At 33.1% G+C, this 20718-nt stretch overlaps 1 protein-coding gene across 7 annotated transcripts in view; it reads right to left on the bottom strand.

Moving 5' to 3' along the window:
- The window catches only part of LOC116168257 (connectin-like), a 170512-nt gene that overhangs the window by 82962 nt on the left and 66832 nt on the right, over window positions 1-20718 (bottom strand). For 6 of the 7 annotated variants that reach the window (XM_031483972.1, XM_031483970.1, XM_031483974.1 and 3 more), the window contains one exon: window positions 16255-16306. Coding sequence is in view for 1 of the 7 variants with exons in the window: in XM_031483968.1 (XP_031339828.1) it covers window positions 16255-16306 (52 nt within the window). In the remaining 6 variants the exon portion in view is untranslated. Of the gene's footprint in view, window positions 1-16254; window positions 16307-19680; window positions 19718-20718 lie in introns of those variants that run through there. The other variant, XM_031483973.1, reaches the window with a different exon arrangement.

Raw genomic sequence — 20718 nt, 5'->3', positions numbered from 1 at the left:
TGTGAACCGTTATAAACGGGGTTACGTAATGGACACTACAGATTTAATTCACCCCACAGGACGCCGGGCACCATAAGAATGAGTAATAGTAACTACCGCACTTCGTTCGCTCTAAGTAATCCTTTTTTAATAAAGTGGTATTTACAGCGCCCTTAAAAATATTCTGCACCTACAAAGTTGCTCACAGAATTCCCATATCAATATATGTTCTCGGGCACGCAAATGGATTCGATTATACATTTGGGGGCATTAAAGTGCGTTATGAAACGCACCTCCACCCCCATCCCCCTCCACCGAGGGGCTATCAACAGCGGGAGCGGAGTAAAAAGTAATATAAAGTTTAATCGTCATTTTCATTATTTAATGAAGCTGGAAAACCAAAATAAACGAAAATTGCGTTTGAATATTTATAATTAAATGTGACGGTCCGAACGCTTCGCGTTCCCAGACCGTTTTTATAGCGTCACGTGTGTTAATTTCATTTTGATGCCTCGAAAGGTTCATGAATTGGAGCATTCGGAGAAAATTGAAACCAAACAGGCGTAATCGATAAAACTATTGACAGTGACTGGGCATCACGCAAGTCTGTACCTATAGATTGGCCTTTACGAATGACAATTGTAGTCAATTACAAGTAGTGCGCTGTAGAAGCCTTCAATCTAAAGTGAATGGGCTAATTTTGAGAGCACTTAAACAAGTAAATGATTGAATTGCGGTTACAATTTGCAGAATTAGCCACCTCGCCCCGTGTACATAAAAAAAGACACTTTTCAAATGCTTCTATAAATCATTTTACAGCCTGTCTATGTGCTGAGGAATGGAACGAGGTCTATGGAATTCCAGAAACCGAACATTCATTTAACACTTTCATCCACACATTTATGTATTATTTTCAATTGAACTTTCCGGAAGTTAGAACAAATAAGAAGAATAACACTAAAAAATGGATCAATAAGAACGTTAGAGAATCTAGTAATAAATTAAAGGATCTTCATGCACTATCTAAAATCTATCCATCACTTAATAAAATCTATACTCAGAGTAAGAAGCAACACATTCATCTCATAAATAGGACACGACGGAGTTATTATCAAAACATTATCGAATCCTCTCACAATCCCACAAAAGTTGCTTGGAAATTAATCAATAACCTCTCTAACAATAGCAAAACTAAAAACAATAGTTATCCTCTAATATCCGAAGATCAAGTTACCAAATCAGATCCAGTTGATATAGCAAATATGTTTAATACATTCTTTAAAAATGCTCCGTCTCAGGTCGTTGCCCAAACTCCACCCAATAGCCGTTATCTCAAACATGCCACCCCTAGTAATAAGTCATTAATTTTATACCCTTTTAACAGTCAAGAATTACTCAGTCTCTTAAAACTTAAACTTAAAAGCGCGACGTCTTGTGGATTTGACGAAATACCAGTATTTCTGATTAAAAAAATTCTACCGTGTCAAAGAATACTTAATTACTCTTTGACCGTGTATAGTGTCTCCCTTAACTTACTTAGTCAACTTGTCGTTCTGTGAAGGTCGCTTTCCGGATTATTTAAAAATGGGAAATTCCAATCCTAAAAAAAGGCGATGCTACAAAAATGACAAACTATCGTCCCATTACTGTTCCGTCTGTTTTCTCAAAAATTTTCGAATATTGCTACCTCGATCGGCTAAACTTATTTTTGGATGCTAATGGCATTATAAGCCCCCAACAACATGGATTCCAAACCTCAAAATCTACGAGTAGCGCAATTCACTCATTCTACGAACCACTAGTGAACATGATTGACGTGGGAGAGTGCCCTGTCGGGATTTTCTGTGATCTTAGCAGGGCATTCGACTGCGTGGATCATGATACTTTACTTCATAAAGTGGAATGCTTGGGGATAAAAGGAACAGCCTACAGTTTGGCTAGTTTCGTATCTGAAAGGCAGGAAAAAGTGTGTTAATATCTCCGTTACTAATTCGGAATGTTTAGTGATTAATAAAGGTGTTCCACAAGGTTCGATACTAGGACCTCCACTGTTTCTCTTATATATAGATGATATCATTAAAGTAGAACCTACGATTAATATCACACTATATGCTGATGACACCTCACTGTTACTTTCTAGTAAATCAAATATCAAACTTGCGGAACAGTGTAACGGTCTATTATATAATTGGTTTTCAAAAAATTCATTGTTCTTAAATCCAAAAAAGACTGAATCTGTCCGGTTTCATAATAGGCAAAAGCAAGTGTTACCCACAGAAATATATAACAATAAACATAGAGTTCGTTCCATTCGTCAGATTTCTTGGTATTTATTTTGATGAATGTCTAACATGGGAAAAGCAGTGCCAGGTGGTTATTAAGAAAATGCATTCTACAAACTATTTACTGAGGTCGTTAAGTTCTGTGCTGTCCCATAAACAATTAATTATGTTATACCGCGCTCAAGCCGAATCCAGATTAAGATACGGCATATGTTTCTGGGGAGCGTCCTCGCATTGTGCCAATGTATTCATTTCCCAAAAGAAGCTAATTCGTACCATAACTCTCGTCGGACCAGTTGTAGGACCTATTTTAGAAAATTCAATATTTTAACTCTTCCTTGTTTGTTTATGTTAGAAATGTGTGTTTACGTATTTAGTAATTTGCAATCCTACAAAAAATATCGAATTACATAACAGGGCAACCAGGAACTGTAATGACCTGCGCATATCCTTCTCCAGAGGTAACATAAAAGTCAAATCACCATATATACTTGGTAAAAAACTGTTCAATAAATTACCAACAGCATTTAAATCTCTAACAACATTAAAAAGCTTTAAACGCGCATTAATATCATACCTACTGGAGAAGGAATGTTATTCCCTTGAAGAATATTTTAATTCGATGTAATGTCTTGTATGTTTTATATGTAACAATGTAAATTTTGACATGTCCTATATTACATTTATGTAATCTATTGGAAATAAATTAACTTCAAACTTCAAATGATCGTTAAGAGTTTTGCAGTTTGTACAAGTGGCTTCTAGTATTCTGCATATCGGTTATCATGAAAGTTTTTCTCTGGTGAATAGATTTATTAAAATCTTGATCGTAACTAAGAACACCCTTACGTATACATTTATTTGGTATGTTTCATAAAATAAATTGAACTAACGTTATAGATTAAAAATTTCCCTCATCGAAAGGTTAGCGTTTCCAGAATACTAAGTGCGTTTCCACGTTGGACCTAAATGTTGATTGCCAATGACCATTTTTTTCGACTCTACTAAGCTCCACTATTGTGAAAATACGTTTAGAATATTTGGGGTCGACCATCTGTGTGTACAGGTAAGCCCATATGAGTAGGGGTTGCCTCCAAACTTCAATAATTAGCCACAAAGGCACAAAGAAAAAATCATAAATTTCAATTATTTCCACGGGCCTTACTCTTATACAGATACAGAAAGAGGTTTTTTAAACGAATACAACCGGTTGACCTGACTCCGAGTTTTGATGGATTTTGGAGGCACTATACATTTAGAAAAGTAATTTGCGGCAAAAACATTTGGCGTATTTCTTAATCCTGACAAAATTTAGCGTCTTGGGTTTCTAGAAAGGATATCAAACTCGTTCCGAATGATGTAGCGTCTATCACTGAAGAAGAATTCTCCCCCGATAGATTTGGGCTCTGAAAATTAGTCTCCACGAAAATGATTATGAACTGGTGATGGGAACCGGTTTAAGGGCGGTATGCACCTTAGACACGCCACTCCATGTGAATCTTTGCCATAAGGAATATCTCAGAACAGAGTATGCCCTTGGAGTGTCTTTATTCATAAAAATAACCCCAAGAAGATTCAGAGCGGAACATTCACTTAAGGAGTGGACTATCTTGAGGTTGATTTGTTTGTGAGCTAAATTTCTGAAAATCCCAAATTTTGCGTTTTAAAAAGATTAAATTAACGATTTTGCCTAGATGTTTGGGTATTTTTTTGTTCTTAACAACAGTCCACTGCATTTTTTAAATTTTCAAAACTGATTTTGCATTCGTATTTTTTTTAAACGAAACGTTTAGACTATTAATTCATTTGGAAAAATGCTTGTTTTGCTCCACTCTTTAACTTTTTTTTTAACATACCTATCCTATGTATAGCTTCATTTTTCGTACTATTTTTACTCTTTATTATTGTTCAACGTCTACTTCTGGTAAGTGGTATTTGTATAGAAAACCCTTGTCGTACCCTTGGTAGTATTTTTGTGTTTAGTACATTATCCCTTTCACTCTCATGTATTTTCTTCAAAAATCTAATTCGTAGAATTAAAAAAGATATTGAGGATCGACTTCGTAAACTAATTCGATTATTGTGTTGATTACTAAATTAATTTATTCACGTAATTATTTAATTACCTTTTGCAGCTTCACTTCGTTCACCGTTAGAAAGATAGATGTATGTACCAGAAAATGAACACAAAGAGCGCATATTAATTTTACTTAGATTATTACGATTGTTTAAAAAATATGTCAGCCGTGTGTTCTGTACACCATTATATCATAATTTTTGTATAGTTCAACGTGTACATTGCAATTTACAATTTGAGCTATTTTTGGTAGTAAATTACAGCAGCCGTCGGTCCGGAAGTTTTATACAGCATACGTACGTTTCAGCGAAATGTACTCGCAGTCTCGAGTGTGCTTGGGGTTGAATTGAATATGGCAGTTTCTCGACTACTCGAAAACCAGTATTATTTGCTCAACGCTCTTCTAAGCGCTTCGTATAATTATTATGTAATTTATTAACTATACGATTACTTTCTTCTAATCAAAAATAGTAAGAGAATGCATCATATTGCAGTAAAACGTATAAATATATAGTGAAACTTCAAAGAGCTCCGAAAGTAATGAAAATTCTAACGGAGCGCAATAATTTCAGTTGTAATTATTTTGACTGTATATTCCCGAAAACTGAGATTAGAGACAGTAGTGACCCCAACGTACAGAAAGCAACAACCTACCCATGTTGATTGTTGACCAGTTCATAAAATAGGTACTAAGAATGCTTTAAGATACTATCAGAAAGAACTAGTCTGTTACCTGCATTACATCTGTGCGTTTTATATTATCAAAAAGAACATTGCAACGCTTGGAAAAGTGATGGCACCGTAAGTTGTAGGATATGCCCACGAGCATTTTCTCAAAAATAACAGCACCTACTACTGTCAAAGCATCTTTATTCTTTGAATATGAATACATCCCCTTTAATGGCACTCAACTTCTTCGCATCTCGACAGCTCTGTAGCATTAGGTATAATATTTCTAATGTAATACATACAGTTTTCTGTACAAGACGTGAAAGCTTTAGATGACTGACATATTCAAATAAATACTGGGATCCACTAATGACTAAAGAAACAAAAGTTATAGCATAATTAAGTACTAACTATTGCCAATTTGTTATCGGTAGCTGTACACAGTTATGTCATTTTAATTAAAAGTAGACATATGGAAAAACAATGTACGTAAATTTGCACTGTGTATTATTATTATTGGGCGTTTTAAAAAGTACCCGGTATTAGGTATGTTAACAAATTGACTTTCAATTATTGTTTCTGTAACTGTCGATTTTTACATTAATTTTCCAATTTGTAATGAAATGAAGATACCCATAATACGATGTTGCGTGAATACTGTTTAACAACATTGGCACCTACATTTCCGTTTTTCTCAAATATCTTCTTTCTATTCATCTGAGATATTAAAATATGGACACACTGTATCTAAATACGCAAACAGTATTTGTAGAAGAGAATACCAAATAATACCATATTAGTTGCATGTCTTTTACTACTAGGACATGTAGTCACAGTTGGTCCCCTCTGGGGTCGAAAGCAAACAATTTTTGGATTTAAAAGTTTTTGAAGCTTCTTGGTGCTTGTGAATCATTTCTAGATTGTTTATACCTCATTCGATCTTTATTTGCAAACTTATGTATTTCATAATTTTCATCGCTAAAAGATAATACGTAAAGAAAACCTTCAAAGAATTTCCTTATCCTTTCCGTATTTATTTATTTTAATCAATTAAGTACTAGCTAACCTAATTGATTAAAATATCAAAAAAATATATTAACATAATTTTAATTTTTTTATAATGTGTATCTCCATTTTGGTCCAATAGGTGATTGTAAAAAACGCCTTGATGGAGTCCCACTTGTGGCTTGGAAGACTGACTTCATCCATAGTATGCTTTTGATCATATATCGAAAGAAAACCTTCACAGATAAACAATTCTAATTCCTGTTTTTTTTTTTTGGAAAATAACGTCGAGAATTTTTGGACCTTGTTAGGAAGCAAACGAATTTTTAAATGGAACTCGATGGTTTTTCTGGTTAGTAGTTATTTGGTTAAACAGACATACATTTGCATACTAGTTATATACTGTATATACTATTCCCACAAGCAAAAACAATATCTTTGAAACCTTCCGGAAATCTTCATAAAATCTTAATGTGAATCACTTGTAACTATAAATAAAAATTTCCGGGCACCGCCTGTAAAATTGTGAATCTAGGACCACTCTTTCTGAAATCCTAACAAAATTATGAAACTAAATTTTCTTGGAATTTGAATAAAATCTCCAAAAATGGTCGGGAATCTTCCAAAAAATTTTTAAGATATTTCTGAAACCATTACGAGACTTTTTCCATTTTCATTGCATCTTTTGAAATATTAATTCTTTTTAAAACTTTTTTCAAATGTTCTTAAATAAATAGTCAAAATGTTTCTCCAATCCTAAAATTGACTTGTAAACAGTTTTCGAAAACTTTAATAGCATTTTTCTTGAAAGACCTTTTCGGGACTTTTGAAATCGAAATATTTTTGAAATAATTTTTTAACTACCATTTCTTAAATTTATTTAATGGGAAACTATCAACATATTTGTAATCTTGCAAGGAATTTTTGAAATATTTCTGAAATCATTTCGCAAATTTTTTCAGACTCTTGAAATTGGAATTTTCCGGAGTATTATGAGACCCCTTGCGATTGCCTTGTATCTTTAGGTAATTTAAAGAAATTTAAGTTGTTCTCTGAGGACTTTTATTACAATCTTTTGAGGGGATCCTAAAAACTAATAAAGAAATAGAAGTCCTGAATCGTTTTACCATTTTTGTAGAACTGAAATTACTTTACTTCTCTGAAATTCAGGAATTCTGAATGTTTTAAAATGTGTTTTAAATCTTATTGTAAACTCAATTGGAAACCATTCAAAGATATTTTATAGTCTTTTCTTGACACCTTGCATTACTTATAACGATGTAAAAAAGATTGGAAGTTTCTTCAAATGCTTCAAATAATGTCGGGAAGTAGAAAATATATCATTGAAACTTTATTTGAATTTTTTACTTGCGTTAATCGAAAATTGCTTAGCAATTTAAATAAACACCTATTTTTCAATCCTCTTAAAACTGAACCTGTTTTTGTAAGTCAGGCGACTTTTTGAAATATTTAATATATTTTCAAAACCCCCAAATTTTATTAAAATCTTTGAAATTCGATCAAAAAGTCTAAGAATATTTTAGAAACCTTTCTTTAATTTTACGGACGGTTTATTAAATTATTATTGTCCCTTCTTGGTATTTAATTTTTTACTCTTATTCTTCTGATTTGGCACCGTGTGATTTTGTCTAACTCCCAAAAATTAAATCTGCTTGTAGAGATCACGGTTTAAAGCTCTGGTGAACGTTAAACAAAAATCGGCAGAGCAGCTCTACAGCTCGACAAAGAATAACTTACAACACTGCTTTTAGTAATGGAAAATTTTAATGGAGCAGTGTAAGGATAGCAGAAGGAGTCTAATTTGAAGGGGACAACTTTCATGTCTTATAATTTTTGCAATAAAACAATTTAACTTACTTAAGTATCCAAACCGAGTAGTGTAGAGAAATTTTACATTATGTTATTTGATTTTGAACAGAGCCCGGTAGACGACAGCTACGTATACAAAGAAACAATCTGTGTAAAAAAATCCCACATAGGGAATGACCGCAACTGAGTGGCACGCTGATTCGGGTTTCAGGCACAATGCATTAAAGCAAAGGTTTAAGCCGAGGTTGTTAGAAAATACTCAACTGCCATTTATCATTTGTTGCATTGCAAACTTTTTCTTTAAAGCAGTTAATATTGTTGAATTTGACAAGCGTGGCTAATGTACCAAAATTTGCACATCGAATGATAACGGAATAAATCCGAAAGGCGATGACGCAAGTGGAAAGATCCCCCACAAGGGACTTATCTATAAATCTGTAAATTGCAGTAAATGTGACATTTAGTGCGGGTTGCGTAAAACATTCGTATATATAGGATGAGGGGGATTAATTAACATTTACGTATATGCAACCGGCAGATTACCGTCAAAAATAAAATATCTAGAAGCCCAATGTTGCTGTAATATCAAATCGAGCTTGTATAGTATCTGTTTAGCATCTTTGAGTGGTCCTTTTCGTTTTAAATTTTGCGATTCGGAGAACTTTTATAAAATATTTACCAATTGCACTTGACAAGAATCCGAAATAAAACGTAAAAAAATGAAGAGATCCAGAAAAAAAGCTTCAAACATAATCCTATAAGTATTTTTCAAGATTGTGAACTTTGCCAGCACTTTTTCCATTTCGATTTATTCCGTCGTCGAGGTTATGATCCCTCGACCTTTTACCAAGGGACGTCTGTAGTGGAACATGTGACGATGACACCTCCATCACACGTTACATGGCCATTATTCTTGCGTTCACGAGTCGAATTTGAAACAGTAATCCTTTTGGATCTAGTTTGTGTGATTTTTGCATTTATGAAGTGGACAATGTTAAAGGGACTTTCGATTTGATTAGAAGTCCACAACGGCTTGCTTATTTTAAACGGAACATGATACTTTCATTGAAATAAAAATGTATTGGGCTTCTAGTACTTGAGAGTGAAATCGTTATCCATTATTTTGGACGTTTAAAGCGTGTCATCATAGAATTTTGACGGTTGACTGATATAAAACGAATCAAAGTGATCCCAACTGTTTATTTTATTTTATTTTTATTATCCCTCTCTTGTTTTGGGCCCTCAACAGGCATGCGCCCAATTACAGAGTCACCCGCATAATGCTATTTAGAGGTGCCTCTGCAGAAGGTCTTAAGTTGGTCTATACTACTCCGGTATTTACCTTACGAATTAGGAAAACTGCAGGAAAACCTAATTCGGAGTAGCCGGTAGAATGATCGGAACTGGTCTAAGGTAATTTCCATCTCCACCACAGATGAAAAATTCACCTCAACCCAGGTTCGAACACCCGACCTCCGGATTTATAACCCAACGCTCTACCACTGAGCCATAAATCCGATTAATTATGACATATTGTATTGTAGTGAATTATCTAGGTGGCCCAAGGCGCCATCAAGTCGATATAAGATTATTCACCGGGGGCGATAAGGAACGAAATCGAATGCGACGCATTGTTTATAAGAAATCTGATATACCGACATTCGCGAATATTCCGTGATTCTTCTAGAAACTTTTCGTTTGCTATATAATCAAATTGAATTGCGTTTATTTGAAGTTCCAATATCGATGCCGAAGTAATAAATACTGACATTCGCGCTCGTGTGTTATAAATCTGCATGTTATAAATTAATAAAATTTTCGTCGATATCGCGATTTTCGTCATAGGGGAGGCTGGATGTGCCCTAGAAAAATTTTAATTATTTCATTTAAAAGCTGTTTTGTTAGTATCTGTGTTTAATTGAGGTAGCTGGACACTTGGACAGGTGCTTGAGGGTGGAGGTAGTGACCGTTTGCCATTGTACGTAGCACTATGCACGAGATAAAAATACAAGACCGCTTTTGCAATGCTAAATTCACACAGATTCGTGACAAACACAAAAACTCCCAAAAATATCTCCAAATTCCCAAAAAATTTGGGATTTGCCAAAAAGATTTATGATTTCAAAATGACTTTCTGTTTATACGTAGCGTCCCACTCCCCCTCTTTATGACATAAGCACAACTCAGTTTAAGGTACAAAATATTAACATCAAAAAGCGAACGTTTCACAGAGATAGAAAAAGGAGAACGACACTTTCACAAAAGAAGGATTCCTATGAATATAATTTAATCAAATGCCTGCAGTTGAAATTCTGAGCATTTGCACGGATATATCGGTGGTGAAATGAAGGAAAATGGCACCAATTCTAATGAAATGGACAAAATCTAATGAAAAGATTTAGAATGGAAGTTGTCACAAAAAGCAATACGCGACACGCTTTCCACGCGCCTAGAATCAGATAAACATCTAATCTACGATGGGGTAGGTTAACCTTTACATAAATAATAAAGAAAACAGCACCATTTTTGTGCAATAATTGTTACAAAGCTCTCTAATAGATAACTAAACTGTAATAATGGAAACTAAATACATAGGGAGGATTCACTATCATCAATAATGCGCTTTACATTATCCGACATGTTTGATAATTCAGCAAACGCACGCCTTCCGCATACAAAACAACCATCGGCGGGAACGCGAATTTAAAACGTGATATGTAGATAATTTATATGAAAAACACATCGCAGAATCCCTTTTTGTGCGACACGCAACCTGTATATATGTAAAAATAAACGTAGACATCGATAATATAACAGAGTACTTCCAAGGCGAGGGATATTGCAAAGAAAATCGTGAGACGCAAATATAAAAAAATTAATACGTATTTTTCTTTGGAATATAAATATTTTCAAAACACGTTTGCTACATCATTCCTTTACACACATATCCTTTATTTCACCATGAGAATCTGAATACCTACCATAAACAATTAGCGAACGTGATCTAATCACTTTGCATCATTTGATAAAAAACTGCCTAAATCAATGTTTCTAGAAAAACGGAAGCTTAAAACTCGTTTTCAAACGATCTGTTTTCTTTGTATGTATTACAAGATCTGTATCCAAACAAATGTGAAATCGTAAATAACGACAACGTTTGTATAAATAAGAAGGAAAAAAAACCATTTCATAAAGCTTGATTTGAGTTCAACAAAGCTTTGAATGCATCCTTGTGTAAATGTCATCGGTGTCTCTTTTATTTCGAATTTATTTTTGTAAGTTTTATCTGTATACATTCAACTCAAGACACATCAGTTTGATAGAAAACACAAACAACATATATCACATATTATGTAGCTTTAAACTTACATGGAGATGAAACGCGTGCGACATCTATGGTATTATGCTATACATGTAGGAGTTTTTCCATTTTGCAACGTCATTGTCAGGTTACTATCGACGATACGCCCAATGGCTTTATAAGCGCGTACCTAAAAATGTACTTGTCGTTGAACTGTTTCTGCTTTACATTTAAATGAAACAAATCGCATCTTGTCACTTTAGTTACTTTACAATGTGTGGGAATTGGCAAAAATGAAATGAATTTATTGTTACCTAAATCGGCATTTGGACATTCAGAAACTCAATTTTAGGGCAATACAGACTTGCCAGAAAATTCATCATCTGAGTAGTATGTTTAAATTTGTCTCATAATCAAGAAATTAGCTTAACGTAGACATATTTAATACCCTAATCCATGGTACACGGATGTAGAAACGAAACTTTCCTATTTTGTAAACGATCAATAGGGTTTTATCTATAAAATTAATCACTGTGTTCACTACATTCCTTGCTTAAAAAGTTGCAACCAGTAAAGAAAGTTTCATGGTCAATAATCACGTTAAAAGAACCCCACCGTTTCGCTATTTTCAAAAATTTTTTTCAGATTATACAATTTTCAAGGGAATTTTAAGACGTTTAAAACGTTCTCAATATTCAATCCAGTCGATACTTAATCTTTAGCGCAGTTTGTTACATGATACAGCCAAAACCGTCCATCCGGAATCAGACCGTAAATTTAAATTTCAAGAAATTGAATCTAAAAAAAGGTGTTGTAACCATTTGTATCTATATAATCATTAAGAATAATAATATATAATAATAATAAGTGTAAACATTGAGTGTTTTTCCCCAACGGCATTCCTTTTTGTATATTGCTTATAAAAAACATTTCACCTATTGACGAAGGGATAATTTTCTTTAAAGTCATTTACTTTACACCTCTAAAAAGCATTATGCGGATCACTTTGTAATTGGGCGAAAACCTGTTGAGGGCCCAGAACAAAAGAGGAACAATAAATAAAAAAATTAAGACGAGAGGGAGCTTACTTCACTTGGAATCAATGTTAGAACTGACTAGAAACATAATTCGATTTGCTTTATAGCAAATGCCGGTCTTTTTAGAAAGTTGTTGAACGCTTCCGAACGCTCCCGAATATACTAGAATGATTCTGGTTACCGTGCGTGAACCATCGCCTCAATGATTGATATTTTTGCAATGAGTGCTTGTTTTGCCATTAAAGTTGTACACCAGCGGTCCGGCCCGTAGGAAAATTTGGATCGTACTTAATTGCGCATTGTAAAAAAAGTAAAATTGTTTTTGTATCGACAACTTGCTTCAAAAGGCGTATCTGGTAACATACAGAGTAACATATAGTATTATAGTGATATATAGTGATCCTATGTGAATAAGGCTTATTTGTGTTGTACATATGGCCTTATGCGGTTATCATTTTCAATGATTCCGATGTTTGCATGTATTGCAAAATCTGTAAATTTGTTTATCTTAGATAGCATCAAATGTTGTGTGTCCAATTTTGACAGTTAAATAGCTACATTTTAAATATATCTAAATAAAACAGTAGGTATTTTTCCAAAATTCGATATGTAAGATTTTGACTGCGTTTAATTAAAATCCGTCTCGCGCACGAGGTTAATAGATATCAAAATAAGTCCTCCGATTATACCAAAATGAAATCTTTGAGAAATGTTTGTAATTTTCGTTCCTTTAAATTACTTTTGCGGCGTATTAATGGTAATTGACGCTCATAAAATATACTCTTTCCACAAAATGATAAACAACGTAGGTACATAACCAATATGATATATATTCATTGTAAAGCGATATAATCCATCATTGTCGGATATAAAAGTATTGCCGCGGTAAACATAATTCTTTATTAAATATCATTTGGAAATTCCGCTGGCAGGCTTTTACCCCATTAGTTGTGACTCTTACCCGAAATTTCATAATGGATACTTACAATTGATGAGCTAAGATCTGTAACTTATTTTACTCATTTTGCCGTTCAGTTAAATTCACAAAGAAGTGTCGATTTTACCGTAAATAGACTTTTTAAAAAACAAGGGCTTTAGTTTTTGAAATCTCACCCCGTATGGTAAAGATTGCCAAGGCCAACAAGAGATTATTAATTCAACCTTGTTCCACCTATTTAATAACAGGACTATACACTTCATAAAAGGTTCATTGGCTAATTTTCCCAATTTTTATGAGAATTACGGTAAGTAAGGCAATTGAAATAAACGTACTAAATTGATTTTGATAATTTCGGTGAGCTTTTGATGTTCTTTCAATGCACGTCTACCGTATGATCGTATTAAATTAACGATATGAAGCTAATGAGAAGAAAGAGTAAGCTTTCATATAATGACAGAAGCTTATTACTATCAAGATCGATTCAGCTACTTTCCTTTGAAAATATACCCAGACATTTCTTATTACGAAATACATTAAGTTCTAATGATTTGTGAGGGAAAGCAAAAATGAATTCCAATATTTCAACTTGAAGTTTTTTATCCAACTTAGCGTTCCATTAGGAAGAGGATGAGATGGTTCGCAACCAAATTCTCTTTCGATGTTTTGATTAAGATTGATAAACCGGATGTGAAAGCATACGATTGCAATCGATCCCAAAGTCGACTCTTTGTCTTGTTTCATTTCGACTTTAATGTTTCAAGAAAATATTTTCCCTCACGTACTTTTCCGTATATTTTCGAAATGTATCGTTCTTAATGAATCGTAAATACACTCACTTCATTGAGGTCGTTTATAATGAGCTACATTTATATTTATGTCACAACAGTAATGGAAGCTGCGCTTTCAGTTAACCAAATGCTTTTCGCATTTTAGAAACTTTTTTTGTGTTTTGCTTGATCAAACTGCAGATGTGCTTTAAGCGCATTTGAATTCGTTTTATTCGTCGGTTCGTGTTTGATTAACTGTTTAAAAAGCTTTTTAAATCCCGTGGTTAGCGTAGACCAAAGCTTCGAATATTTTTCTAATGAGAGAGTTTAGAAATTAGCAATCACTCTAACGTATGTCAGCATTATTTACGTTGAAATTGAGATAATTAGTCTGTGAGTAATTTTGAGTCAGGAATGTAATCAAAATACGCCTCACAAAGGCTACAAGTTACCTTGTAAAAAAATTAGTCAAATATTTATAATTAGAAAATTAGTAACATGCGCCACCATCGCAAATTTAAATCACAAGATATTGGAGACGAGTACATTCCTCCAAACTCTTCAAAAATCAAATAATGATTGATTGAACTATATAAGGGTGGAAGGTCCCAATGAATCTTCACAAACTAATCTGCGCAAATTCCATAAAATAATGCTTGCCTAATGAAAATATCAGTCGACATAACGCGATAACAGAAAACTGAGTTTGTGGTGTGTGAATTCCAGATATCGTTCGTTTAGAAAAGTGCAGTAGTTTCAGCGATAAAGTTTCAACTCAATTTTAACTCGCCCGCAATTCAAACGTGGCCCTTTAGCTTAAACAAATAAAGCTTGAATTTACTTTACTAAAATCTTGTATGAAAACGCAATTTCATTTTCGTAATTTATTCAGTCCACACTCGGATACTTTACCAGCACATAAAAAGTGGAGGACGTCATATTTAAAACGTTTTTAAATTATTATGTACGCAACCATTTGCTCTATACCAAAAAGTTGACGAAAAAAATTAATGTCCTTACATTTTTTCGTGCGTTTTAGTTAACTTTCTTTTTATGCGAATATTAGGGACGCTGAAATTTGCTTAATTTTGTGAGAAGTGTATTTTTTTGCCGAAAATGAGTTGATTCATAATAAATGAGGAACATTTTTTCTTTCGAAATCTAGATTACGACTCTTCATTTGATTTAAAAGGGCAAGCGTTCATGGGGTATTAATACGAGCAAGTTGATTTTTCCAAATCCTGCAAAACAAGCGCGAGAGTTAAACCTTCACTAAAAGATTTTTTTCCTGTTGTGGAGTGTAAACTCTTGCTACTTTTGCCATTCAACAGACTTATCCGAAGCAGTTAAATATATCTTGGCAAAAATTGGGGTGTCAAGGATAGCGTTTAAGCGGTCAACTAAAAAAGGGCAACGCTTTAAATGAGGCACATTCTCTACTCTACTGCCAATTATTTTGTCACATTGAATTTGTCGACGTGGAAAATCCGTTCATTACGCTGCAATCTTTATAGAAAAAAAATTGTAGCAACCCTTTTGTGTAAACGGATGATTGATGAGTGATTAGTTCAATCACCTTTTATTTTCGCTATTTCACTATTCGCTATTATTTTATTTAACCAAAATATATTCTTTTAGTTTACATACTTTATATTGTTGTGTAAGCAGGTCTAAACCAAAAATAATAACGAAACATCGTGTATATACGAGAATATTTCAATTTATTAAATAAATCAGGAGAATTATTTACGAAATAAGCTCAAAGTTGGTTGGTTTCATTTGAATTTGTATCTCAGTACTGTTGGATCCTTTTAAAAATGTTGTAAATTCGTAATTTTTGTTTAAATTTTATCGATGTTGTAATCTATTCAATTCATATAAGGTGCCTGAAGTAAGACAAATCTGGTACATTGCATAAAGGAGTTTTATCACACGAAAATTAAGTAACGCACGTGCTTCATCGCTGCTTTATTTGTCGCCCGGCTGCGTGCAGGGTAATATGTCCAAACAAGCTTTGTAAACTTTTCTTTCCTTGAGGAATTTTTAATTGTATCACAATGTTAAAATAATATACTCGTAGGAAATTACACGCACAGCGGTAAGTAATTAATTCAACGGCAACCAATTCCTTAGCCGAGCTTAAGCGTAATGGAAACCGACTTGGCGTGGCATTCTTCTAAATGAAATAGTAAGAAATTCAACATTGTAAGCTCAACAGTTTAAGTAGGATTTTAGAAATAATAAATAATCGCAATTCTGCCACAAATAAGCCGATCAAGTTTTTTCTCGTAAATGAAAATTATCCAAGGGATCAAATAACATCGTGAATTAAACGCAAATAATTATGTAAACGCTAAAACAACTTACCAATAAATAATTCGTCGCCGAAAATCAATTTAAAGAAGTTGCTGCAGCGAATCTGTAACAATAAACAACCGGTAAAAAAATTGCATTTAAAGGAAGGTTGCTATTAAAGCACAGGATAAATTAGATAAATATCGGTCTCATTACGAAAACTGCGACTGTACGTTTCTTTGTAGCAATCGAGCATCTGTTGAATTCCCACAGACCCCTCAATTAGTGGCAATTCCACGTTTAATTTTTGATCGTTTATCATAAAAAGAGTAATTACAAGGGTAAGTGCACAGTATTTTTCTATAAAGCCTCTTCTGTGAACGGGCAATTTTTTTAGTTCGTTTCGTTAAACGCGATGGTATCGATTAATACCAAAAGTTCTCGACAACCTGTAAGAAGATATAAAAGGAATCTCTGTACTTATTTAGAGATTGTGAACAAATCCTACCTATACGGAATTATGATTGATATTTTATTTCCAATACATTCTACAGATTTAGCACATGAATTTTTCAAACTTGGTATTAAAACATATGTATTTTTATGTACAAACGTTAAATTTAAAATGCAAACGAACTTTAAACGTCACGTGACACGGAATTTGTATTAAACAAACTGTGGATTTATTGCATTTTTTAACGTAGGTACTAAACAATTAAAAGCCCATTTTCATAGAGTAGGTAATATGCATGTATTGTCAATATAAGTAAAAAGAAATGGCTGTTTGATCAAAGATATTGGGCTTCCTAATTTTTTAAATTTTCTCTACGTTAGCAAACCCTTTCTAGTGTATGATATATTTTTTTGTCAGGTACAGTAAACCGTTCGACTTAATTAAGATATTAGGTACATATTATCTTAGCATCTTAGAATGTGGATGTAATAATGCTAGTGGTAAGGAAAATCAACGAATGACCTTCTCTTTTGAAAACTGAAAATAAATATTAAATAAATAAGAAACTTGGTGGAAAGAAATGACGTTAAAAATAACATTGAGCATTTTTTATCATCAAAATAAATAAGCACTACTAAATCTGAAAACTATGATGTAACCTCGCTTTCATAGCGCGTTCGGCATCTGCACCAAACTTTAGGACATTTCTATTAGGCAAAAAAATGATTACATAAAAAAACCATTTTGTAAGAAATGAAAGTACAACATTGAAAAGAAATAACGAAGTTAATTAAATAATTTGTTTTCGTTCTTAGGAATATCGCTCTTATACTTATTCCAATTTTAAAGATTCTCAAATGTTTGAATTATTGTAATTTTAATTAAAATCTCGAAAGGTATTGTTATTCACCTTTATGTATCATGTTTTACGGTGTGCTTACCTTCCTTTACGATTAGAAAGTCGTCGGATAATGTTAACAAGAAAAATTATTCATAAAAACGTTGTTTCCGTTGGCGTCGAAGCAACACAAAACTAATACAGCGAAACTTTAAAAGCACAGTCACGTACTTTATTAAACTTACTTTAAAAATGGGACTCCATAAAAAAGTTGACAAATAACTTCTAATATCTCGTGGTTTCTAAACTTCCCATCTTCGACTCAAGTAATAGAGACACTGTATTCTTACTTTAATAACTCCTGGATCTTGAACATCTTTCTACTTTTACGAGCAGATACATATTGAATAATTAGTTACTTATATTATTAAAAATGGCCACCAAATAGTTTAAAAGTTTAATTTGTTGACACCCTTGAAACAGTTTAAATTCATTTGTTGAGGTTCTAAAAACTTATGAGACCTAAAAGAAGAAGATCAGCCGTACAGATAGGGGAATGTGTGATTAGTGTGAAAAAAATGAAAACAAAACTGCATAAAAAACACGGACAAAATATAAAAAATATAATTTTGGGGCCTTCGGAGGAGACACTACGTTTCTAAAGTAATTAAGATTTCTTTAATTTATTGTTCTATCGATCACTTATTTCGTGGTATGTGTTGTTCTGGACCTGGGTGCGTATTTTTCTTTAAGTTTATTGCATTGTTTCTATCTAATAAATTTGTTCATCTTTAAATGGTTGGTTTTGTGATTAATCGAGCCCAAATTACGACCCAGATGTGTGTTGTCTATACAATGTTTAGTTCTGTAGGGTTACACATATAAAACATTGGTTTTTTAACGTTTCCCCCAAAAGGGTACCTATATTAAAGTCTCCAGCTAATGTTTAGGTTTTAGTAAAATTAATCACTATAATGCTTCAATTACTCCAAGATTTGTTAAATTGATGCTAAACACTTTTTAGATATTTTCTAAATGTTATTGATCATTTAAATATATCAAATATACAAATATTGATGAATGAGCCTTTTAAACGTGAACATATCCCTCAACCCTCTTATTTCATTTACATTGTATTCTTATTTTAATACAAAGTATACAGCAAATTTGTCGACACTATTTATTTACGGAGTTGTATTTAAAATATTTTACGATTTACGATATTTGCCCTACTGCAGTGCACACAGTTCGTATGCACGCACACAATTTATTTGTTGTTTGTATTGGTACTCATGAATTTATACGTTCCAATTTCACCAAATGTATCATTATAGTACCTAGATATATAAGATCAATGTAGCAGTATAACGTGTTGACAATCGAAATTACATTTGACACCCAAACAAATTTTAATACAATTATTGTAAACCAAATAATGGAATCCATAGAGATAACCCATTAACACCAAATCTAATTCGTATTACCATAGTTACCATATCCAAATAATACTCTGGGAAAGATAAGGGCATACAAAGGTTTACTATAAACCGATCTTAATTAGCAGTTATTCATTTAAATTTATGGAGTGAAGTAGCTTAACTTGACAAGAACAAGGAATACAACCAACAATTACTAAGCCTAACCTGCATCGAAGGGTAAGCTCCGAAGGATTAACTATGGGTAAATGAATTCGCCTATGAAAAGTTTTAGAATTTGATCCCTTACCTAATGAAATGTAAATAATTCTCGACGATTATTAATTTTTAACTTTACTAAATGCAACATCAATGAAATTGGCAAATTTATTGCTCGTTATAAAGTTAATACACGGCGAATTTCCAAAGGAGTATAAAGCTTAGTCGATGGATTAAATTACGCATTAAAAGTTAAAATTTGTTATACAGTATAAGTTGGAAAGCGTTTAATACAAGATACAGTTTATAATTAAAATCAATTTTAAAGCGCACTTCTGCAGAACTTCGCTAATTCGTTGAGTACTTAATCGCCCAACATAGAAACAGACAATTCATATGTAAATAACAATTATATTAATTATCGCTTCGAAAACTAAAGTTTAACAATTTCAGTTACTTCCATATAGTTGACTTAGTGGAAGCGTTTTATCTATTTTTAATAAATTTATAACGGATTGGGAAATGCTCTATAATTCTAGCAAAACGAGATTGCTGAAAGAACTGAAGCATACCTGTCAATGATGAGGAGAATAAGACAAAATCAATAACACACAGAGTGAAGCTACAAGTCAACCGAGGACATCTCGATATAAACTAAAATTGAGACTGCACAGTGCACGTTTAAATACTAAGGAGAATTTTAAAAGTAAAATCGATATCTATTATTGATTAATTACTGTGAAGCTGAAGGAGTAGGATTAACTGACTCGGTACGGTTGATTTTGTGGATTAGAACAAAATTCATTTTAAGAGGTAAATTTTCACCTTCCGGTAACACTAAAAGCGGATCTTTCACGTTTCAGTTAATCTTACTAGACAGATTTCCATTGTTAACGTTTCATGAACCACCAGATTAATTTAACGGCAAGATGAAATGTGGAATTCACATTTATTTGCCATGTCTCTTCTGTCGGGTAGTCTTCGATATAATACGTAATACATTGTATCCAAGATAAAGATGTCTATCATGGGGATGTCGGAAACCAAGATACGACGATGGTCAAATTAGGCAAAAGTTGCGCAATTAAAAAGTTATCATGCGGTAAAGAAAACCAGAAGATTCCGATGACTTACAGAGGTATGCCAGAAAAACCGAAATTTGACGATTTCGTTTTTACTTTCTTCTGATACAGATATACAGAGAAGTAAAAACACTTTCTCATTTCCACTTTTAGAGATCTATAAGGCCCCGTTAGATATTCAATTTCGTTTCGTGGAAATCATCAACTGTTGGTTTCAACAGGATGGGGCACCCGTGCACAACGCCCTAATCGTGCGAGAACAGAATACCTTCGGAAAGGTTTTCCATTTTCCAAGAAACCTAGGCGTGCAAATATTATCACGTTAAGAGCTTTTCGGTATTTGAATATGTGAAAACAACCAATACACGTGGCAATTACGCAATTTATTGATAACTTAAGCCAAGTTTTGTATATCAGGTGGTGACTGATGCGGCAGAGTTACTAAATATTCAAATATTACCTTCCCCGATTGGGTTGACAACATGCATTTATGTTTTATTTGTAAAATAAAACTTTTGAGTGACTGTT

The sequence above is a fragment of the Photinus pyralis genome, unplaced genomic scaffold (assembly GCF_008802855.1).
Source record: "Photinus pyralis isolate 1611_PpyrPB1 unplaced genomic scaffold, Ppyr1.3 Ppyr1.4_LG4, whole genome shotgun sequence".
In the NCBI taxonomy this organism is placed as follows: domain Eukaryota; kingdom Metazoa; phylum Arthropoda; class Insecta; order Coleoptera; family Lampyridae; genus Photinus; species Photinus pyralis.
This window is presented reverse-complemented; position numbering and strand designations above follow the sequence as displayed.